This window comes from Notechis scutatus, chromosome 1 (genome assembly GCF_049901735.1).
Source record: "Notechis scutatus isolate UNSWTSFEM ecotype Mainland chromosome 1, rNotScu1.2, whole genome shotgun sequence".
Lineage (NCBI taxonomy): Eukaryota > Metazoa > Chordata > Lepidosauria > Squamata > Elapidae > Notechis > Notechis scutatus.
The window spans coordinates 213,663,051-213,687,326 of NC_142009.1; the positions used below are offsets into that span (position 1 = coordinate 213,663,051).

Genomic DNA, 24,276 nt, shown 5'->3' on the forward strand with positions numbered 1-24,276 from the left:
ACACTTGCCATAGGTTCACCATCACGGGTTTAGGGTCAACGTATTGTCCCCAACAATCTGGCTCCTCGTTTTACTGACCTCGGAAACAGCCTGAAAACTTGCTAACCAATGTACTCTGCACAGGGGAAGAAGCAGGAGGCAGGAGGCAAGGGCAACTGTAAAACAGCAGGGACTTGTGCCACTAATTGACAGTGATTCAAGGGCCCCCCAAAATTAAATAAATATAACCTATACAAACAAAAGCTCCATAATGTTTAAGTTTAAGAAACAGTGTTTTACGTGAATATTGTGTATTTAAAATACTGTAACACTAGTAGATTATACGTGTTATACCGTTATATGAGAACCCAGATTGTTGGGGGCAATATGCTGGCTCTGTAAACCGCTTAGAGAGCCCTGAAAACTAGTATATAAGTCAAAGTGTTATTGCTATACAATCCACATTTTCTTGCTTCCACTTCTTGTCTTCCAACTCGCTCATGCCTCTTTTTTTAAAAACAAGAGAGTTCATTTCTATGGCCGAGAAGAGAGAGAGAGAGAGAGAGAGAAAAAAAAAGCTGCTTTTCTGCTAAACGAAACCGTGAGGAAAGCCCACGTAGCCATCCGCCCATACAAAACGCCCGGCCCTGACCCGCCTCTTGCAGCCTCCTCGCCCCGGCCACTCTCCGCCCCGGCCTCCTTTTCCTTCCCTGCAGCCTCCGCGCGGCTCGGCGGAAGTGGCTTCCTTCCGAGTCAAGGCGTCAAAAGCGAGCCGCTGCCGGGTTAGATAGAGGAGGCGTGTGGAAGGCGGAGACTGGCCGGCCGGCCGGAAAGGGTGAAGATGGCGGAGAAAGAGTGAGTGGAGCTCGGAGCCTCGGGGATGGGGTGGTTGGAGCGGAATGGGATATGCGGCGGGAAAAAGAAAGGAGGAGAGGGCCAAAAGGACACGGCAGAAGGGTCGAGGAAGCCCCCGGCAGCCTCGGTATCCTTCGGGGGAGGGGTGTGTGTGTGTGTGTGTGTGTCACATCTGACTTATGCCTACGAGACATACAATATGACCATCACTTAGCAGTTGGGATGGGGAGAAGGGTCCGGGGAGGGTCGGCTCGCCCTGGTTCTCGGCAATGGACGCCGGAGAGTGTCGGGCCAAAGGCGGTGGCGGTGGCCCGGGAGAGCCAAACCCGCTCGGGCAGACAAGCCGGCGTCATCCCGGAGAGTGAATTACGTTGTCTCGCCGAGGTTGTCTGGGAGCGCCGCTCGGAGCTTGTTTTCCAAGGAGATTGAGGCGAGGTTTTTTGGCTTCTCGCTGCCTGGTCGGCCCTGGTCGTAAAGTGATTTTTATCCTTATGCGTCTTTGAAAAGAGGGCAAGGGACAGTGGTCTTTAACTGCCTTTTCCCATCTGGACCTCACCGAGGTGCATACCTGCCCCGCCTTTCTTTGGGTCAGGTTTCCCCTCCCTCAAATGTCACCTTCATTTCAGGAATGCAGTACAGGTGGTCCTTGAGTTACGGCCCAAACTTAGGTGGCTAAGTGAAACCTTTCTTTTGCCCTATTTTTACGACTTTTCTTGCCCCCGTTGCTAAGCGGACTGTTGCATTTGTTGAGTTAGTTAGCGTGGTTGCTAAGGGAATCTGGCTTCCCCGTTGGTTGTCCGAAGGGCGAAAAAGCTTATCATGTGACCCCAGGACAATACAACCGACATAAATATGAATCACTTGCCAAGCATCTGAATTTTAATCATGTGACTGACCATGGGGATGCTGCAACAATCGTAAGTGTTAAAAAGGGTCATAAGTCACTTTTTTCAATGCTGTTGTAACTTTGACCTGTTGCTAAATGAGCAGTTGTAAGTCGAGGACTACCTGTAGTCTGAGTTGCTCTTCAATGTGCTGGTCTTAGTCTTTTTCTCCTTACTCCAAAATCATCAGTGGACACCTTTGGGGTGTATAAAATATGTCAGGCTTTGTCACCTATTCCTTTGGAGACAAATCAATTGACTGCCCTGATTTGAAATGATGCGTGGAAGAAGGAAAGAGTTCAGGAATAGGAATAGCTATTTCTACCCCTGTATAATTTTCTGCCCGCTGATGGAGAGAAAAACTGGTAAATGCAAGGACCAGTCTCTGTTAAACCTCAGGGCTGACTTATGTTCTCTGTTACAAGACTGAATGATTTATTCTCTTTGTATTTCACTTTTACTCTGAAGAGTTCAATTTGCTTTACGAAACGAAACTTATTCCATTGCTTCGGGGTCCTGGAGTGGATTAGGAGAGGAGGGGGTAGGACTGCAAAGGAAAGGAAAATGGCAGCTATCAGGATTTCATTTATGTGATACTGGATTCCTTCCATTGTTGACCCACGTGCTAGCCAGACCATCTACTGAAAGCTATTCTTTGCATTATACTTTTTGCACATGAGTTCCTAAAAGGATTTGGAATTGGTGGGTATAGCGGTCATTGCTTTCTATAATTGTACAGAAGTTTTGATTGTTTCTAAAATTATATTTATGGCTTTTTGAAGCAAAAAACTTTCCAAAATTACCCCCCCCCCCCCGCTTACATATTTATTTTAAAGGTTTTTTTAAAAAATACATATTAGGCCTGTGCCAAAAATCTCAGATGGACTGTGTTTCTTTGCCCTTCACTTTAGTGGAAATGTCTTCTGCGCATGTGCAAACAGGAATAAAAAGACTGCCAAAGCCTTAAAAATAACTACTGCAGGACTTAAGCGCGGGGGTGCTTCATTTTATAGAAATGTTTGATGCCTTGTCAAAGACATAAAAAAACCTGACCCTTTTAGCTTTGTTTATTATGCTTCAGATATCATCTTTCAACTATAACTATCTAATGTTTTATCACCAATTATTTGGTCTTTTTACTTAAGGAATAAAATGGTTGAGAAGCAAAATAACTTTTTGACTAGTAGAACTTAAAACTCTCCATTGGAAATCGTCTGGCTCTCTGCATTTAAAAGCATGCACTATTAAATACCTGTTGAGATAGAACAACCAGATAAGTAACTGAAACTGCCTTAGGATAAATTATCTGTATTTCCCAGAACTGAATGGATATTGCCACTAGCATTCTATTTTGTCATATTATGAACATGGTAATTTAATGAGTCAGCTGTGGGTGATTATCTAATAGGTCTACTCTGCCTTCTTCTTTTACAGAATAATCCTTCCTTACAAATAGTCCTCATTTATTGACCACTCATTCAGTAACCATTCAAGGTTACAACAATGCAAAAAAAAAAAAAATATTTTAGGGCCATTTTATGAGTATTTATGATGTCCCGAGCATTCTCTCAGTCACGTGATTGCCATTGTCACTATGCATGCTCTTGTTCCTGACCTGTGATTCCCCACCCACCCACTCCTTGTAGAAAAGAGAGGAAGGGATTACAAGAAAGGGAGCTGTTTGCTCTTCTACACATTGAAAGCAGCATCCTGTGTTTTATAATATAATACAGTAACTTCATGCAGGATGTCTAATAATAGTGAAATAAAACATTATGTCTTAGTGTCATGTATGAATTTAGCCAAGGATATCTGTCATATGTATTGGTAGATAAATGTCTCTTCCATCCACCTGGGATTTTAGTTTGTGTACTAAGAAATTAGTTTTTTTTTTTACTATTTGTAATATGATTGCAGTTCATGAGTGCTTTGAACATGTAGCATTCAGGATTGCAAAGTAAACCTTTATTCTAAGCCATTTAAACTTTTTTAGACCACTAGTTACATAAATATTTTCACAAGAGAGCTTAAAGGTGTTACATCAGCACAGTAGAATTCTTCCTTATCTTTGTGCAGTCAACCAAATTTTGTGCAATATTAATGCATTGCATAAGAATAACAAATTAATGCTGATATGTGTTAGCTAATAAACCTTTGGCACAGTGTCAGGAATGTCAAAATGGTATTGGATTATAAGTATTTCAGTACTTACATTTATCAAATCTAATATATTTGAATAACTCAGTTGTGTCCTACTAATTAGGGTAATTCTTTATATGGAAGTGAGTCACAATTGAATTTATCACACAATGAATGCCTGGAATTTGAAGCCTTGGAACTTTGTTTTGTTTTTGCATGAATAATTTTATAAGCCCATAACTATTGCAAACTGATTACAAAAGGAGAACCTATTATAATGCAAGCAAAAAATAATTCTACATCCAAATTTGAAAGTTGCCTGTTTCCACAGTGGATTTTAAATGAAGAACTTACCTTTTCAAGTTCAGTCAATTTTACAAGCCATGTTTTTTTTAACTAAAGATGTAATCAAATGTACAAATTCAACAATTCTGAACAAGGACATTAACATAATAATTACAACATAGAAAGCATATAAAAACAGTTCATATAAAGAGTACCTGCTTTGGAATGTGAAAATTAAAAGTGACAAATACCTGTTTTTAGCAAGCAGATCATTTCCAAAGATGCAACTAAAATGAACTAATGGAAAGTAACTAGGGGAATTTTGCAGATCAAGATGCTTTTTGTTTGAAATGCTAAAAGTGGTAGGAATAAGGTCAGTCAGCACAAGTGACTGGGAAGATCTCTTCATGACAATTCATTTAAGTTTGTGAAGTTCAGATTCCAACCTTAGAAACATACATAAATCATTGTTTATTCAACAACCTATTTTTAGTTGCCTCAGTAATTCCATAGGAGTATTAACTTCCATGTCAATTGTTCGATGGTCAGTAGAGATCATATTCCACATTTTTCTTTTCTTTTGTATTCCACTGTCTGGAAGGAGCACATTAATAATTTAAATGTTAACTGAGAAAGAAGATGCTTAAACAGATTACTGTTTAAAGCCTGGTAAATTACGGTTATTTGAAGGTTAGAAGCTGAGAGGCAGAGATACAATCTGAAGTCATATCCAGAGGCCTGTTCCTGTCTGGGACACTGGTGTCAAGTGTGCTCAGAGAAAGTATAAGACTTGTAATTTAAAGCATACACAGTTGAGTATGGATACACTTTCAAAAATGTTTCAAAAAACAGGAATCCCGGAACTCAACAACTATGCCCAGCAAAGTGACATGAAGTCATTAGAATGGTCTTGTTAGTGCTATGCATATCTTGGTACCAAGAAAACAAATAATGCCTGGTAAGAGTTCAGATGGGCAACTCAGTTCAAACATTCCATATAACTCTTAACATACATATTCATTGTTCTTCCTTCCAGTTACTCTAACCCAGGGACGAGAAACTCATGGCCCGCGGGCTGCATGCGTCATGCATTGGCCACGCCCACCCTCGGTTTAGCAAAAGGGAAAAGTCATGATACGTCACATGATGACAACGTGACGCCGCAAGTTTGACACCCCTGCTCTAATCCTATTAATCAAATAAAAGAAGTACAAGTGATGCAATTGGCTGACATTATGGAACGAATTTGGCTTTCTTTACTGTTCTTACCACTGTGGTAGCAGTACCTGGTCAACATTGACTGATTAAAAAAAAAGCCTTAAGCATGATTGAATCTTATTGGTATTTTAATGGGAAGCCAGGAGGAACTCCCTGGGCTTGAAGGATTGGGGATTTTTTTTTTAAAAAAGCCTAGAAAATGTAGAAGCAGGTACTTAGGTAATGCTTGCCCCTCCCCCCCAAAAAAGGGACATGGATATGTCTATATAATCAGGAATCCAGCTTGCTTCAAATGATACTTTTATTTGCTTAGCTATTCCTATAGACAGGCAGTAATCTCAGAATTTGTTTTCATAATGAAGAAAAGATTGAATAAATTGTGTAACAGCATGAAACTGTTGATTACTAAAAGTAAAAGTTTGAAGTACCATTGTTGTTTTCTAAGCTGCTTTTATTCATTTTATTTATTAATCACGTTCATATACCCACAATCTCCTTCAAATGGCACTCTTTTATAAAATAGCAAGCAAAATATAAAATTTGGTTACAGTAATCTTATATTTCTATTAGTAAATTTAATCCTAAGAGTCAGTTTGCTATAGCGATTAAGGCACCAGGCTTGTATCTGGATGTGAAGAGTATACAGGATGATCTTGACAGAATGAAAAATCAAGGCAACAGATAAATGGGGCTTAAGCCCATAAGAGTGAAATATATGAAAACATCTCAGATAGGCACCTCAGATAGCCTCCCTCCATTTCTCAGGAAGATAAAAGAGGGAATAAGGGAAGCATATTTAGATCTTGTTAATATATTCGTTCTAATAAAATATTTTTTTGTTTGGTGTGGAGCCTGTTTCTTGGTCTGGTCTACCCTGTAGAACTGATACTAGGAGATTGAGTTCTTGTTCTGCCAATCATTCTCTTGACAGCCTTAGGAAGAAGGTAAGGGCAAACCACTTTTAAAAATCTCCCTAAGGAAGGAGTCCACATTGAATCAAAGACACACATACAAACCTGCAAAATAAACTACTCTTCACAGTCTGATGTTTTCTTTGCGTTGGATTTTATTTTACAAAAACCCAAGTCCCAGCTAGGAATTTGGAGACTAATAAATGATTTTAAAATTTAAAACTAATAAATTTTAAGTCTAATAAATCTGGAGGATACCAAATGTATTGTATTGGGTCAAAACCAAAGTGAAAATCCATTTAAAATAACCATTTGCTATTATAAAAGTATCAGAACCTTCCCCCCCTTTTTTATGAGCCCAAAGCAGCTTTAACAATAGGTTCTAAAATTCCAGTAAGCTTTGAAGTTAATAGCAAATGTCTTTCATTTCATGGATTTGTGCTATACAGGAAGGTGTTGATTAAGCCCCTTTACTCCTCCTTCAGTACACTCTTTAATTCTTGCACTATAGAGTGTAACCTTGACAAATTAAAGCAAAACTAAAGTTTCATTGTCTTTCCTTCATTGGACTCCTTCAGTTTATGAGAACAGAAATGCTTTGTTTAATTCTGGGAAATGTCTAGAAATATGTTTTTGATTAAAACGGCATTTTTTTCAGGGTTCATTATGAATTAAAAACATGGTAACATAAACATTTCTGTGTCCTGTATCTTGTGATACATTATATAAATCTAGTATAATTCAGGTTTCATGGTGTTTTATTTTTTTTTCTCGTTGTAAAATACTGTTAGGCTAAAATTGCAGTTGTGTCTCTTCCAGAGCTTTCCTTTTTTCTTTCTAACTGAAGATTGGAAACTGAAGTAATATACAGCAGATCCTTATCTCAATATCTCAAAGCTCACCTATAAAGACAATGTTCTCAAAAGAAAGCTACAGTAGTCTATTCCCATTCAGGATCTCAGGTTGCTTCTCTTCAATTCTATCTCTGCCTTACAGACGCACACATTTATTTCATGATATGTCCTTCAAATAAATATTATTCCCTCCAAACAGACTGAAAAACTAATTAAAGTTCTGCAGGCTATGTACGTATGTTTCTTCCACTGACGCCCCATCCCAAGCCTTCTTAAATCAGACCAGTAGATTAAATCTTAAACAGCCAAAACTTTCTTGAAATATTTTTAAAAAGATTCTAAACTTCAGTTGTATATCTGTTTCATTTCTGCTTTGTAATATTCAGCCTTGAACAAATAATATCTACTTTTATTTTGAATTCCCATGACTTTTTTAATCTTTATTTTGCACTTTTAAAAACATTTCTCCACAATTCTGCAGCCATAGGTTCGCCAACACGGCTCTATAGTAAATGCTCTCAGTGTACTATATGATAACAATACATCTAAAATTAATACATCATGTAAACTAAAAATATCAGCTAAAAGTGGTAGAGAGGCTGCATTCACACATCTAATTAGAAAGTGCTTTCTTAGTGAAAGTAAAGAGATAGATAAAAGTGTAGTAATTGATAAAAATGGAATTAATGTAAGAGGAAACCCAGATCAGTTCTTTTGGTTATACTATTAGTACTGTTATTATACCATTACTATTGCTATTAGTTTGCATGTTGAGATTTATTGCCAACATATGTTGGTCGTATTTTATTTACAAATAATGCTCTGCCAATGCACTGTTATTCAAAAATGTTTCTGAATGTTTATGAATGTTATTCAAAAATGTTTATGAATGAAAATGTATTTTTTAAAAAAAGAAAGTGCGTAAACTATTGTTTGCTGGTTGGACTCATGCAATCATAAATCTATTAACAATTACTGAGTTCAGAGAAATTATAGTTTGGCTTAACAACATACGTGGTCTGGACTAAAATCCAGGAGTTCCTTTTCCCCCCAAATCCCTGCAAAACAAAAAAAACAACCAGCTAAATGATCCCAAGTGGAAAATGAAGAAGACCCAAGAGAATAAACAGGCTCTTTACCATTGTTGACCAGGTGGCACATGTGACAGAACATATTTGTGAAGGGAATTCCATTCAGGTGAGCTACTGCTGAGAAGTCTTGCTCCCAAATCATTAGGTTTTGAGTGCCAATCATTAGATTTTGAGTGCCAATCATTAGATTTTGATTGTATTTGGAGGAAGCCTATAATGATGCCCTCAAAACCTTATTCTGTGCCAGAATTACCATATTTCTGGATTGGAATGGAGTCCGTCAGAGAAAGAGTTAAATCATCCAAATTATTTATATTATATATGGTAATCTTTTCATATCTTACCACTTCTCCATAATCAAACTGCAAAAGCCTAGCATTCAGTCCTAATCAGCAAAAGTCTATTAATTGCTACCAGAAATATTAGCATATATATTTTAATCTTAATTAAAAATATCAATTCTATATCACTTTCTGTAAAACGTAAAGCAAAAGAAATCTCTCTCCACTTATAAATAAATCTTTAAAGCTTCATCATTCAGTCCTGGTCAAAAAGAAATCCCACTAATAGCTACCAGAAACCACAGCATATAATATTTTAATTCTGATCAGACACATTCATTTTGTAAACCTTTTTGTTTTTTAAGAAGCTTGATCTTTAGTCCCATCAAATAGTGTTCCCCAAGTTGATTCCTTATCGTTTTCTCTTTGTCTCTTTTCCAGAACAGCTTTAGAAGTTTCTTTGTGTCTCCTCCTGGAAAGAGTTTCCTCGGTTTCACACATTCCTTTTGTAAATCCAATGTAAGAAGGCTTGCCAAGTCCCTCTTCTGAATTCATTATTTATATGTCTTCTTTAATTTCCAAGATATAAATTGGTTTCATTTGTAAATCCATTTTGGCATTGTTTTACATAGCGCTCTTACACTCTGGCATTTTAAAATCCATTTTCAGTTCCGCAGCATTCTTTGCCATATCACTTTTGTAATCGGCATTTATTAGAGCTCCGTATCCACATTCAAAGCCGTCTCTGTTTTATCCAATGAAACCTGTTGTTGTTCTATATCCTCTGCTATAATATCAAACAATTTTGTAAATAACTTGTGAGCATGTTGTTCCCAAAAGAGCCTTAATTTCTTCTATAGTCAAAGAGTATTGCAGGATCCTGTCTGGGTCGGTCCCCAGGAACAGAGGTTTAGTTTTCCGAGCTTTTGGACTCATGCTGGAGCCCATCTTCAGAGAAACTCTCTCTAGCAGAGTGTGTGCTGTTCTGTGTGCAAAAACAACACAGAAAACAGCACACACTCTGCTTGTTCTGACCCAAATCTGGTTCCAAGAGAGCAAACACAAGACAAATGCAGCAGTATAACCTTTTTATGTTTAAGCTAAGAATCCTGTTTCTTCACAGATAAAAGGCTGCTTCCAACTAATTAGCTCTGACAAGAAAGAGCCTTGCCAAGTTTTTTCAAGTCTGCCAAAAAACAACAGATAAAAAATAGTTTACAAGAGTCTTCAAATACCAACTGTAATGTCCACGAGGCTGACTTCAAAACATCTTTGCCTTCTGCAAAGAAGGTTAGTTTCACAGCTGGCTTTTATCTTCTTGAAGGAGAGGCCATTACCTTGCAGCCTTACTCCCGAGTCACCCGTGCTGTTGTAACTGTTATTTCCTCCGAGCAATCCTGCGCTCATGCGCACTTGGCACAGGCTCCTTGGGAACCTCCTCATCGCTGCTGCCAGCCCTCACAATCTTTGAAGGCAGCAGTCCACTCCCTAATGGTCCTGGCCCCTCATCTGAGTCCTCGCTGTTCTCAGCCGTCTGCACCTGCTGCCGGCTACCCACAACACTGCTAGAGAGAATCTGTTCCCTGAAGATTGGCTCCAGCATGAGTCTGAAAGCTCAGAAGACAAAATTTCTGGTCCCTGTGACTAACCTAGATGGGATCCTGCAACATTATCCTGGGACACGTACATTTGCTTTCATTCATCAAACAGTATTGCTCCAGTGTTTTGTTGTTTTCTGGAAAAGTAAAGCTTTTCTTTTTAATCCTTAGACTTATTTATATTGGAGCTTCTTTCATCCAGGGTTTTCTCAGTGACATAATACAGCTTGCCCTTAAGAAGATAATAAGCAGTTTCCTAAAGTAGTTAAGAGAGGAAGTAGGTGAACCCAGTCATCTCTTTGCAAGGTACATAACCACATTAGTCAAGGTGAATAGTCCTTTGGCTCCCAGGTCTCTCAAACCTGCTGGAGAACGCTGTTTTGCAATCTCTTTGCAGAGAGATTTCTCTATGGAGCCAAACATGAGCAATCCTTGACTCTTCCTTAATCCAAAAAGGAATTTTGAGGAGCCAATTCATTCAACCAGCTCCTATTTTGACCATATTCATTGGCTTTGCAAAAAGATCCATGTTCAAGTCCTCCCTGGAAATCCATGGAAGTTCTATATCTGGCTTCATTTCCATTCTATTTCCAACTCACTGGTGACATTTGGTGACCAATAGTGACAAATCTCTCAATCAGCAAATCTCTGGGGCCAGTTAATCAGTCAATAAATCTCATCATAATCCTTTTCTGCCAGCAGATCTTTTAAATTTGGATCTGTTTTACTTATCTATTAAACAGATAATTTATATAGCCACCCAACTCTCACACAATGACAGGACTGAATTAATAATAATCTTAAGGAATATCATCAGATTGGACATTGAGTTATATTTTACAATACTACAAAAAATACTGATTTTGAAAATCATTATTTCAGATAGCATGGATGAGTAATCTTGCTGTTCAGCTTGAGTAAATAAAGTTTAATTTAAACATTTGTAAACGTTGGATTTTTTATGTTAGAAAAATCAGAGGAAAAGTAGAATCTCAGTATATTTTTATTTTCCATTTTAATGTTTGGCCTACATGGCATTATTATTATTATGGTTCATCGCACAGTCATCCAGATTAATATATTTTTATTCTGCTTCCCATATAATCACATATCATTGTGGCATACAATAAAATGTAATTGAAACAATATTAAAATAACTACATTCATTAAAAAGATGAAGGGGAGGAAAATAACCATTCATTTATGGAAGGCCTGGATGAACAGAAAAGTTTGTCTAATAGAAGGCCTAAGGAATTAGACATAGAAAGAAATATGAACCTTTTCAATATCATGAGAATATTCCACAGTGCTGGCTGCACCAAAATGGCATTTATATTAGTTTGTTGGCTAGTTATCTGGGTCATTGGCTTTATTAGAATATCAAGAGTTATCTTTACTCCATTTCCAGATATGTAAGAACACCTTTTGTTAAGATTGGAAACCAAGCACTCCATTTTATCTCTAAATCATTTTAAAGGAATTGCAAATGTTGCAAACTGTCAATACAGTTGTAAACTCTTGCATTGTTCATTCTGTTATTTTAATTCAGTTCCTAATCATACAGTCTTTAATAAATTATTGCCAAGTCAGATTGTGAAAGCTTGGAAGGCTATTTTCAAATCTAGTCTAAAAAGGGATGAATTTAAATTTCACCTGTTCTGTTTTTTTTGTTCTTAATATTTAGAAATTTACCTTTATGGGATCAGATGCATCTTTCACCAAAGGAGAGTGACACAGGACAAATCTGACCAAATGTGAATTAAAGCTGCTGTTGGGACCTATCTTATGATAATAAGGATGGTGAATCATCGATATTTCCCCATCCTTGTAGCATTCATAGATAGCTGCCCGGCAGCCTTATTTCAGACCGCCTGAGCCCACTTGGGAAGGGATGGCTCAGAGGTTTAATTTCAAAGTCATGCCTCGGAAGCTCCTGCCTCGGAAGCTCCGAGGAAGCTCTAGAGTTTGTGGGAATCTAGATGGGGATTAAGAGGATTTGACTCAAGACAAGTAAGATCTAGCAGTTTGGGATTATAGCCTCCATCTCTCCCCTCCAGTTCTGGGGACCATCCATTTCTGCATTGCCTCAAACAACTATCTGGGGGGTTCTTCTGGACTTGTAGTCAGGGGCAGCTATGGCCAGGCACAAGTTTCGTGTTGTAAGCCAGCTGCGTTTGTTCCTGGACTGGGAGGCTCTGCTCAAAAATCACCTCCTAAAATTTAGTCACATCCAGATTAGATTATTACACCATGCTTTACGTGAGGCTGTCCTTGAAGAGTATTTGAAAGTTTTAGCTGGTGCAAAATGCAGCGGCACAAGCATTCAGGACAAGTGACACCATCTCTGTTCCATGAACTGCATGGGTTTACCAGTGTCGTCATGGGTGGAATTCAATGTGCTGGTGGTTATCTTGGTTATCTGGTTACCTAAAGACCAGGTCGCTGATTACTCTCTCACCAGCATTGTCTACCTGTCCTTTTAGAACTGGGCGGATAAGTATCCAGATCCCACCTGTGAAGCTGTCACCTGCTGAGACCCAGGAAAAAAGTCTTTACTATCATGGTGCCCACCTTGAAAGTATTCTTCATCCCCCCCGAATGTATAATTGCCGTAATCATCCTGGATTTTTGCAAGGCACTAAAAACTTGGCTATGCCACCAAACCTGGGGTCCTGATTGTTGCTGTTATTATTATATACAGGTAGCCCTCGATTTACTACCACAATTGACCCCAAAATTTCTGTGGCTAAGCAAGACATTTGTTAAGTAAATTTTGCCCCATTTTACGATCTTTCTTGCCACAGTTGTTAAGTGAATCACAGCAGTTATTCAATTAGTAACACAGTTGTTAAGCGAATCTGGCTTCCTCATTGACTTTGCTTGTCAGAAGGTTGCAAAAGGTGATCACGTGACCCCGAGACACTGCAGCTGTCATAAATACGAGTCAGTTGCCAAACATCTGAATTTTGATCATGTGACCATAGGGACGCTGCATCGGTTAATAAATGTGAAAAACAGTCATAAGTCACTTTTGTAACTTGAATAGTCATTCAATGAACTGTTGTAAGTTGAGGACTACTTGCACATAAAAATATGAAATCACAGCTGCCAGTTTTTTAGCTGGTGTTGGCCTTCATAGACATCAGGTTCTTCCCAAGATGCTATGACATCATAATGTATCAGTGTTACATGTGTACGTAAATGTGCAAATTCAAGCAGTGTGGCCCTTCGTAATTGACAGATGGAAGTTTCATCAATGTGCAGATTTTCTAAATACCGATTCGGGGTTTTTTGAAATGGCACCCAGTGTGTCAATTACCAACGCGACTACCCTAGCCAGTTTATGCCATAACCTTCCAATTATTATTATTACCGGTATTATTATTTTGAGTTAGTCTTGATTCTTGGTGATTGCCTGGAGAAGTTTTTCAGTTTTCTTGGCAAGGGTTTTTGGAAGTGATTTGCCACTGCTTCTTTCCTAGTCCTGAGTGGTCACCCAGTTGGCTTCCTGCCTAATATGGGCAGCCTATATATTATATATATTATTATATATATTTATTAAATAAACAAAAAAAGGCAGAGGTTTTGATATTTCTTATGTCAGTTATTCAAACCTTTTGATGTAATAGTAATGAATTTAGAAATCAAGAAGTCATGATTCTTAATTTTAATTGCATCGTGGTTTCTGAAGTTTTATGTCCACATTGCCATTAAGATCTTATGCTTCCTTCCATTGCCATAATTTTTTAAAAATATTAATGGTTGCAGCATTTTTTTATTTCATAAAGAGTGGTATATCATATGCAACAAATATATACGTACTAAAATCATCCTACATTTTAAATTTATTCATCAAATTTATAGAGCTGCCTATCTAATGAGAAGTTACCCAGGGTGGCATACAACAGTCATGACTCTAGGATCGAATGAAGTCTGATCAAAGTACAAATAGAGCAATGGTTATGAAGTTAGTTAGAATATTGATCTGTCTGAGTAGGTTTATTGTGTAAAATAAGCTGTGTTTAAAGTAATATAAATATAGGAACCACATGAATTACGACCTCTGAGAAGAACTTCCAAAGTTTTTTTTTTATATATGTAGTCAATGATGTTTATTTATGTAAAGATGTGGATAAAATTTTTGTCCTGTAATTGTTCTGTCTCTCTCTCTCTCTTTTTTTTTTTTTTTGGAACAGGCTTTCGGATATATCGTGAATGAAAAGAAATAAGATTATTTCAGCTTTATTTGCCCTTCTCTAGCTTCAAGTCTGTTCTAAATATTGTTAGAAGCACATGAGGCCATGGCAGATGTTGATGTTCAACCATCCATACCAAAAAGGTGTGGCCCGTACATTTCTTCCATCACTAGCCACAGCCTGAACCTGGTCCTTCGTGGAATAGTCCTGTTCTTAATTGGAGTCTTTCTTGCATTAATATTAAACTTGCTTCAGATACAAAGAAATGTCACCTTATTTCCACCGGATGTGATTACAAGCATCTTTTCTTCAGCTTGGTGGGTACCCCTCGGATGCGGCACAGCATCAGGTATGTCAAAATAACGATGCTAAAAGACATTAAGAGAAAATGCTAGCTTAATCCAGGCCATGAAGAACTTCAGGCCTGTGGTTGGAATACATATTCTCTGCCAGGGGCCCCCTCCTTTCAGCATTAAATTTAGATACGCTTTGTGCCAGGTTAAGGGGGATGAGAGGTTTCTGTACTTCAATTATTATGGGATAGTTCATTTGGATTCCATCAATTCCATCTTTTTTTTTCTTAGCAGTCAAAATTAGCTAAAGACAAAAAGATGGAATTGTACAATGCCATTTATTGGTAGCATATTGGTCTCATCATCCAGGAAAAAGCCTGGATAAAGTAAAGCATTTTCACCTTATCCTTCTCAAAAAAAGAAAAGAGGGCCATATTTGATACTTTGATGAATTTGTTATGTAAGATTGTTTTAATTAGCAGAAGTGATTAATAGAAGATTCTACTGATTGCAAACCACTCAGAGTATTTCCCCGAGATTAGTTTACCAATTATTTATTTATCAAACTTTTTTTTCTTTACTAAATGTCTTTTTCAAAAGAAAGTATTTAGTGTCAAATGCTTTCCTTTTTGCTTCCTTTTCATTAAGTTAACGCACTATAGATAGAGTTCAAAGACTAACTTGAAAGAAATTGTCTGTGAAATCTGGCTTTATCATTTTTACATGTGTAGATTTGGAAATTATGTATGTATGTATGTATGGTACTCAGCTCTGTTCGGGTATTTTCCCATGTCATTGTAGTTGTGCTTTTAAAGTTGTAGCGACATTTCGGCAGAATCTCATCTGCCATCATCAGGCTTCTGTATTGTGTATCTGTACCATACAGATAAATACCATATATAGGGATTTGAATCTCTAAAATACCTATATGTCTCAGTTCCTTTTTCCCCCCAGTTCCTTTTTCCTGCAGTGAATCCAAGATTTTTGAATATGCTATACTGACTAGGATTAATTTTTAATATTTCCCCTAACTTTTGTCATTCTAAAGCAAAGGGTCCCAATTGTGTGTACGTTATCATTGTTATCAGTAGTTCTTCATTAGGTTTTTTTTAATACATTTTTCCAGAAAAACCCTAGAAGTTTTTCCTCTATTGCCATTCCAAGCATAGCATTCTGGAAATTAATGGTGGAAGTAGTTTGTGGTATTCTAAATAGTTACTTCTCATTTAGAAAATTCTGGAAAACCATCAGATCATTTAGAAATGGCATAGTCTAAGTAGTTTGGAGGAGAAATGGAATGTTACATTTTCCATATTCCTATTCTTCATCCTTGAAAAAGCTTTAAAAGATTTCTGAATCAGGTTGTCAGGCCCAATGACTTGCCTGTGTCATTTATTCTCACTGAACTCAGTCAAATTTACTCCACAGGTTCACTTTAAAAGGACTTAAACACATCAGAAAAGCAATTATACTGTAGATACCTTGTTACTTGTGTTTGTATTTTACAGCTGTAATTGGATTATTGTACCCTTGCATGGATAGACATCTGGGAGAACCTCATAAATTTAAGAGAGAATGGTCCAGTGTGATGAGATGCGTAGCAGTCTTTGTTGGCATAAATCATGCCAGTGCTGTATCCTTTTGCACAGTAATGAAGTTTGTCAATAACACATAAACTTCAGGCAGATCAAAAAATAAAACAGAGCAGCCCTCTTAATTTCATTAAGGTTGAATGCAAGGTCATTTCCCCATATGGCAATAAATGTATTACTATATTTACATTAGAGGAAGACCATTTACTCCCAGCCTGTGAATTAGGAAGGCACTGTTGGCAACAAATGAGTGGGATGGAGGTAAAGAGGATTGCAGATATGGTTGCTGAAAACTATGGTTGCCTTTCAAGATTCATTTTAGCTAATATATACATCTATGTATGCACAGTAAATGAAGATGTATGTATGTATGTATGTACTGGGTGCACACATTTGTAGGGAAGGAATCTCAAGGATTGCTTTTAACTAGAATTGGCAAACCTATGTTTTAAAAATGAGGAAAGTTTGGTTTTAAAATCAGAATTATGTTCATTTTGGGTAATTATAGCCATTACATTTCAGTTATTAATTCACTATTAAATAGTGTAGCACTATTTCAAATTGCTACTGTCTCTGATAATAAAAATAATGGAAGATCCATCTTGCCTAATGGCCATTAATACACTTTTCCTTTTAAGACCTTCCCAAGCTGGTTAACATATGTTAGGAAATTCCTTTTTTTACATATGCCACTTTCAGAGAATTTTTCTTAACATTTTTGAATCAGCATAGTAAAAATACAGTACAGGCTAAGATACATTGATCATAAAATAACCAGAAACACTCAAATGTAAGATTTAGAATTGTGAAGAAGCATGAATTTATACCCAGAAAAGGTATAAGGTTGGTATCCAGAGGAACTCAGTTTTACAAAACAAACACCAAACTTGGATAATTGCATGCTCACTTAAAAGAAAAAAAAAGATCTTTGGCATCATTGGACCCAACTTGAAAATGCTGTGAAGGTTGGTCTGGATGGGGATAATATTTAGCCTTGATCTGGGTCTCTTAGCCTAAAGAGCTGGCTGTCTCTTTAAAGTTAAAACAAACGACAGAATTGGTTTGCTGCCAGTCTTCTCAAAATATTCCTTAAACAGTCCAAACAGAAAGTGGATTTTGCCAACAACTTCCAGTTGTCTCTCACACTTGCTGCGCTTTCAGTGGGGCTGTGGTGGACTTTTGATAGATCTCGAAATGGTTTTGGACTTGGAATTGGAATTGCATTTTTAGCCACTTTGGTGACGCAGCTTCTGGTCTACAATGGAGTTTATCAGTAAGTATTTTATGCATATTAAACTCTTATTAATTTCATTTGGATTTTAAAGGCAGTGTCCGACAATGTTATAAATTTAAAAATGCCTTGCCTTATTACAGGGATAACATAACAAAATTTATTGGAACAAATGTGACCTAAGTGGCGTGTTATATTTATGGCAGGGAGAAGTTGACTGTATTGTTTATTTGTTGCCTTTGCATCTGCACGGCTTGATGCTTGGGTATGAAATTAACTTGTGCAATTAAATGCTAATAATTATGCTTCCCAGAATCAAGGTTGAAAGTAAAGCTCAGGTTTGCCTTGGAAGCTATAGGCAGGCCCATTCACATTGCCTCTGCTTCTCCTTCCTAATCAGCAATGTGAAGATTATTTTCAATATAATTCCAACCTTTCAGTTTCATGGTGCTAAGAATAAGGAACAAAAATAATTGTGGATCACTCCCCACCTCCCCTTGGCAAGGCTGCTATTGGTACTGCACTAAAAAAAACGCAAGAGGTTAATTAAATGAATTGTTTACAACCATTCACCCTCATCCATATTCCTACTTCATGTTTATCTAGTGATACATTAAATAAATAAAATCCAAGCCATTCGGAGGGGGGCACTGAAAAGTAATCAAGCTGCCTCTTTCTATTAAAAAAGTTTGATGCTGAAGAGCTCAGATCAAGCCCACGGGGAAGTGAATTGTCCACATGCTATATAGAGCCACACTTTTAAAGTAATTTTACTGTAGCTTCAAGTGCATCACAGTTGAAATAGAACTAAATCCATTTAACACTCTGCTTTTATATGGACTGTCCCCCTTTTTCCATAGATATTCTGAATTGGCCATTTAAATTCCCATTTTAGAATTTCTGACCAAGGTATAGTTATGCATGAAAGAGTTCTGCTTTTTAAAATTCTTTTTAATTTAATTAGTTACAAAGACCGTACAGCTAGCTAGCATCCATACCCCCCTTGGCCCCAGCAGTCTTTAGGTTTTTTACTGTCTCTTTCAAAATGAAAATCATACTTCAGACAAGGTGCCATTGTGATACTAATTAAAAAAAAATCTTTTTCTCCAGATACACATCTCCTGACTTCCTTTATGTCCGTTCCTGGTTGCCCTGTATATTCTTTGCTGGTGGAATAACTATGGGAAATATTGGCAGGCAGCTAGCAATGGTAAGCTAGCGATTCAATATTCTGTGTTTTTGCGGTATTCTTGTAAATAATTTAGTCTTTTTTTTTTTTGTCCTTGATTCCCCCCTTGGAATATCCAAATAATTTTGACAACATTAAGGATATCACTAGCCAGTTCTCTTGATTTTGGCATGGGAATGGCATTAAACACACCAAAGAATTATTTGGAATATGATATTCTTCATTAATTCTTCAGTTTTAGAAGTCAGGATTCCCACAAATGAAAATAAAACAAATAGAGCTTGAATAACTTCTTATCTGTTTCCATCCAAGCATTTCAAGACACAGTCTTGATTCTCAGAAATATCCCCCAAACATAAAAATATGAACACTTGACAAATAAACTTGGAAGCATTCAGAGCCTTTAAAAAAATTATCCAATCTTTTATTGCTTTTAAAAAGTGACAAAAAAGGAAAAACCCACAAAAGTAAAAACATATAGGCAAAGACAAGGAAAAAAGACCACATACAATCTACTGTAAGCCTTCAATATTTGGATATGTCAACACAGTTTTTAAAAAAATGTGGGGGAAAAACTGGAAAAAATGTAATATATCATTTTAACAGTACATAATTACAATTCTATATAGTTATGCAATTATAGGGAAGCATTCAGAGCCTTTAACAAATAATCACGGTCTATTTTAAAGAGAAAGATGAAACTTAACGAGGCTAATTTTTGTGGCTCATCACCTGGACATCCTATCTGATGATAAAGATGCTCACTAATCCCACGGATGTATGTTTTAAAGCACAGGTGTCAAACTCACGTCACGTTTTCCCTTTGCAGAGCTGGGGTGGGCAAAGCCTGTGCGGGATGCATCCAGCCCTGGTCGCCAGTTTAACACCCCTGTTAAAGCCTGATTTCTGAGTAGGAAGGGAAGTATGTGGGAAGATCAGGCTGGCTTGCACCTCAAGAGAGAAGGTTGATTTCTCTACAGTTGCCATGACCTTGTCCTAATCATTTCAGTCCCTTGTCTTTGTAATTAATATTACCAGTAAATTAGAGTTTCCTATTTACGCTGCACCGGTTGATGTGAAGGAAGGAAAGAACCTAAATCTTCAGAGATAGTGGGTGGGAGTGGGGTAATGTAATCTGTCTTTGTTCTGGATTCTGGAGTTGCATGTTCATTAGACGTCAAACTACAAAAAGAGACTGGTCACTTTTTTCGTGCTTTCTTCCTAGTTGCATTTTGGATGAGATATGAAAGCTGCAATGACATCGAAATATTGAAGGCTTATAATAGATTTCATTAGGATCTAATGGTTGATCCCTGCCTACCTCTGCCCATTCATGTAATCCAAATTCACATGGTTTGCATACTATATTTCCAGATGGCAGTTCTGAGGATTAGTAGGATAAAATAGCTTTCTGGGGAGAAGAAAGCTCCTTTGTTGAATCTACCCATTTGCTTTTTTCTCTGGTCTTTCTCAGCTGTACATTTTTATTTATTTGCGCAGATCGGCTACTTACACCTAACTTCGGTTTGTCTTCCAGTATGAATGTAAAGTTATTACGGAAAAGTCTCATCAAGACTGACTAGAAGAAAAATACTTTTCTCATGGGAGGAGGAAGAGCAGACTGAGAAGAACACAAAGTAGAGAGAACTCGATTATACAATTGCCAAAAAAAGAAAAGCAATCTCCCTCTCTCGTTTCTTCTTCTCTTGTCCCTGGTTGTGTCTCTGGCCTGGTCTACTCGCAAAGGCACTATTTACTGCAATCTGTGATTGCTGAATTTCTAAGTCACTTAAAAAATCCTGGCATCTCGGGAACATGATCTGTGCGAAATGGTGCTTCAGCGCAACCCGCTGGAGAAAGTATTGGCTTCTGAGTTAGGATCCTTTGTTTATCTGAACTAGGCTAGGCTTGTCCCTTTTCTTCCCCAATAAGGTTCTTGTGCCAAACCAAGCTTACAACAAAGCATCACCCTCTCCTGGCTGCATTACTTTTTACTTTCTTTGGCCAATTTTGAGAGCGGTAGTATTCTTAGAGTGTTGCTGTTTTATTATACCTCATGTCAGAGGGTTAAAGGGCCCCCAAAGAGACTAAATGGAATTAGCATCAAAAGTATAATCAGTGCTGTGACTTCTCTTGGTAAAAAAGGTAAACGAATCTACAGAATAGCTGCGCATGAAGCAAACATGAATTTTCTGTTTTGTATCAAGAGTTGATGGCATAGTTGAATGCAAATGCACTATTTGCAATACAAATGGGTAGTACTGCTACTGCACTCTCTGTGTCTATACCTGTAGTGTGCTGAGTGTGGGACCACTCTGTAAATAGATACATCCTGTTGTAGGACTTTTCATCGCATAGCAGCAGCAATAGAGCTGTTTGTTGAGATGTGATTCACGCTAAATAGTAATATTGAGGCTATCCATAAACAAGACATTTACAGTTGGTAGTTTAGTTCTGGAAATAGGAAAATCCAACCTTTTAAAAAAGTATGGTTAGATGAACTTCAATGTAGTAATTGCAAGTACTGTACCTCTCTCACTTTGTATAGTAAAACATGGGTATCTGTCTGCATTCTGATCATAGGAGCTGTAAATGTTCCTTTACAGAGATTCCAACGAAATAAATTCATGTTATTGCTCTTATAGAAATGTCATATGACAAGGTGAATTCTAACAAAAGAGAGGCACAGCTGAAGACATTATTATGGTACTGCATCAGTAGAGCTGATCCTTGGGTCTGGTAAATGGGAGAAAGGAAAAAGAAACTTTCATATAATACCATTTTAAATCATTTGATTCAATTGCCTCTATAATCTGTGAATAAAGTGAAAAGCTGCTGGTGTTGTTTTTTTTAAATTATATTCAGTGCAAGTTTAAAAAAAATACAGCCACTCAAAAGAGGCTGATGTTGGTCCAAAGAAAAATGTGTGTGTATATAAAAATATATGTAATTTTATTTTTCTTTAATATATTCATAAAAATGTAGAATGGGAAAACTAAGATTTTTAAAGATTTGCACGCTCATACATGAAGAATATGCAATGAGAGCCTGGGGAAAAATAAACCAAGCTTTTGAAAGGAAAATGTGCAATCAATAAGTCTTAGAAAAATAGCAAAAAATATGCAAAAGAGCAGTAGCTTTAATTTATGACTAGCTCTTGCAAATTCACACTATTGCACTACAGGGTCTTTAACATGGTTGTGATGTTATCAGACTGAATATTAGAAAACACTGAGTGTTAGTGCACCTCCTTATATACCTTTCCCCACATGAAATCTACAGCGAAACAAATAATTCATAAGTTTTAATTTTAAGACATCTCTTACAACAGCATAAATGTCTCTGAGGTGGCTTAAGATTAAGAGATCTGGTCCTTATTCAGTTTATCTGTGATTCTGCTGAATCCAGTTATTCAAATTTGTCACCAGAGCTTATTAAAATGGTGATAGGAATCATTTGAAGGTTTAAATATGACAACCTGGCTCTCGCCATATAGTCTAATTGTTGAATTGGAGTGTTGCTATAAGAAAATGCAATGTGCGTGGCTTTGAATAGAGCTGCATCATAATTTTTAGTTGTATGGCCTAACACATAGGTAGTACACATGTTTTTGAAATAAGATCTTTACTTTGCTTTTGTAGTTTTATGGGCAGATTTTGAAGGATAAGGCTGCCTTAAAGACAGAATAATGGTTTTCCACAAGGTTTACTAAATCTAATTGCAGGTAATAGGGACATTTGGCTCAATCTATGGGTGTAATGACTGATTGCCAATGAGGACTATTCTGTAAAAGGTATTGGTCTAAGTTGTAATACCTCTTTATTATCTTGCTAAGAAGTCCAGAATACTGTAGTTCACAGGCTTTGGTAAACTTTAAAAACATGAAGTCATGTCTCATTGCATATTGTCCTAAAGACAGATATCACCGTTTTCATATTAGCTTATTTAGTAAGCATCATAATTGCTGAATATATACAGAATTTGAAATTGCCACTTGAATTTTTTTTTTTGACTAGCACTTCTGATATGGAGCAAATTACTCAACTTTCCAAGGTCATTTTGATAGGCCACTATTATCTCTTAAATGTTTCTATTGAACAAAATTCATATTGTTTCTCTGTATTACCAGCCGGTACTGAATTATGAGAGGAGAGGTTTGTGATGAGAATGCCTTAATTACAATTGGGGGGGGGGGGAGCAACTGCTGTATGATGTGTAACTATAATAATACATTGTCTTCAATATGCTCTACAGAGGATGAATAAGGTATATTTTAGATACAACTTTGTAAGCACTATAAACTCTTCACTAGTTGTGAACAAGTTGTTAATGTTTACTTCTTCAGGTTGCTGTTAAAAGCAAAATGTGTATTAAATAAAATTATAGTCTTGAAAACTTAGTTTCTTTTTCATTTTCTAAGAAGCAATAATTCAATAATATATAATTGTATGGTGATGATTCTCTTTCAGATATTAAATTAGAATGTTGGCTCTTGAGCTAGGATAATAATTACAGAACATCTAGAAAATTAACATAAACTTCCCCAGTCATTAGGAAACACAAATCAGCAATTGCATGATGTCAGTACAATTGCAGATTGATTTGGGGTTTTAGACCCAAACCTTCCAGTTCTGGTTAGAACACTGGAATGAGAGTATCATGTAAAATAAAATTTAAAAAGAGATTCCCCCCTTCTTTCTTTCTAAAAAAGCAGCAAGAGAATTATCTCTGATAGCATTTTTTTAGAGTGCGGTTTGCTGTTCTGCTGGCTGAAGAATTGCTATAATTTTGAAACTGAAATAAAGACATTGAAGATTTGTTGTATAAACCTTCCTACTTCTCCATACTATTTCAGGATCTTGGGGTATGATTCATCCACAATTAACATTATCAATTAAGCTAAAACATTAGTGAATATTGTACAAATACCATAAAGTCAATATATGTCACGATAGATTTATAGTTGCATTAAAGTAATACTAACACAAATATAACATCCGACATCTATAATACGACACTGCCATCTGACTTTATTGATAAGGTTCATAAGATAGCTATATCATCTAATTTTACTAGTTGCTATTCTCAACAGCTATTCACAGTTCCTTCCACCCATCAAGTTATTAAATATCACAGAAGAAGAAAAACCCTATAATCATGATTACAGATTCTGAAATACAAGTTCTGATTACCTTGAAGTATCATACTATAAGGGGGTCATGGTGGAAAGGGGTCATGGGAATAGACCTATTAAGGAACCAAAAGGATTCAATAGGTCATGAATGCCATATAGCCATATTTAAATTGTGTTCCTCTGCAGCCGTATATTCTGGTGACAAGGATACCTAATACTATAAAGTCATGAATTCTCAGAGGTAGAAGCTGTTCATAAAGTTTTCCTCATGAAACTTCTACTGAGTTGGAGATAGTGTGTAATAAATTATGGTCAAGGAAGAGGAATCATCTCTTGGGATCAGAGAATCTGGCCTGTAGCTATTAGCAAAGAAATATTTCTTAGCATTACTCTGTGGTATTTTTTACGATGCTTTTGGGGGGGATGTTTACTCTAAAAATAGAGTAATAATTAAGATGTTTCACACACCTGTTCACACCATAGAAGGAATTACAGAATTTATGAAAATGCTTTTGTCTGTTGAACCGACTTAAAATTTGAGGCAAA

The 24,276-nt window shown here is 36.8% G+C and overlaps 1 protein-coding gene across 2 annotated transcripts; it reads left to right on the plus strand.

Moving 5' to 3' along the window:
• The first annotated feature begins 701 nt into the window (after positions 1-701).
• On the plus strand, positions 702-22,991 carry INSIG2 (insulin induced gene 2). 2 transcript variants are annotated; one of them, XM_026665406.2, is made up of 7 exons: positions 788-834; positions 8,939-9,016; positions 14,292-14,640; positions 16,093-16,217; positions 17,283-17,449; positions 18,518-18,617; positions 20,134-22,991. In XM_026665406.2, the coding sequence occupies exons 3-7, from the start codon at positions 14,397-14,399 to the stop codon at positions 20,173-20,175; spliced, it is 678 nt and encodes a 225-aa protein (XP_026521191.1). In that variant the 5' UTR covers positions 788-834; positions 8,939-9,016; positions 14,292-14,396; the 3' UTR covers positions 20,176-22,991. The 2 variants fall into 2 exon arrangements, with proteins under 2 accessions (XP_026521192.1, XP_026521191.1); XM_026665407.2 differs by lacking the exon at positions 8,939-9,016 and having other exon boundaries at positions 702-834.
• The last annotated feature ends 1,285 nt before the right edge of the window (positions 22,992-24,276 follow it).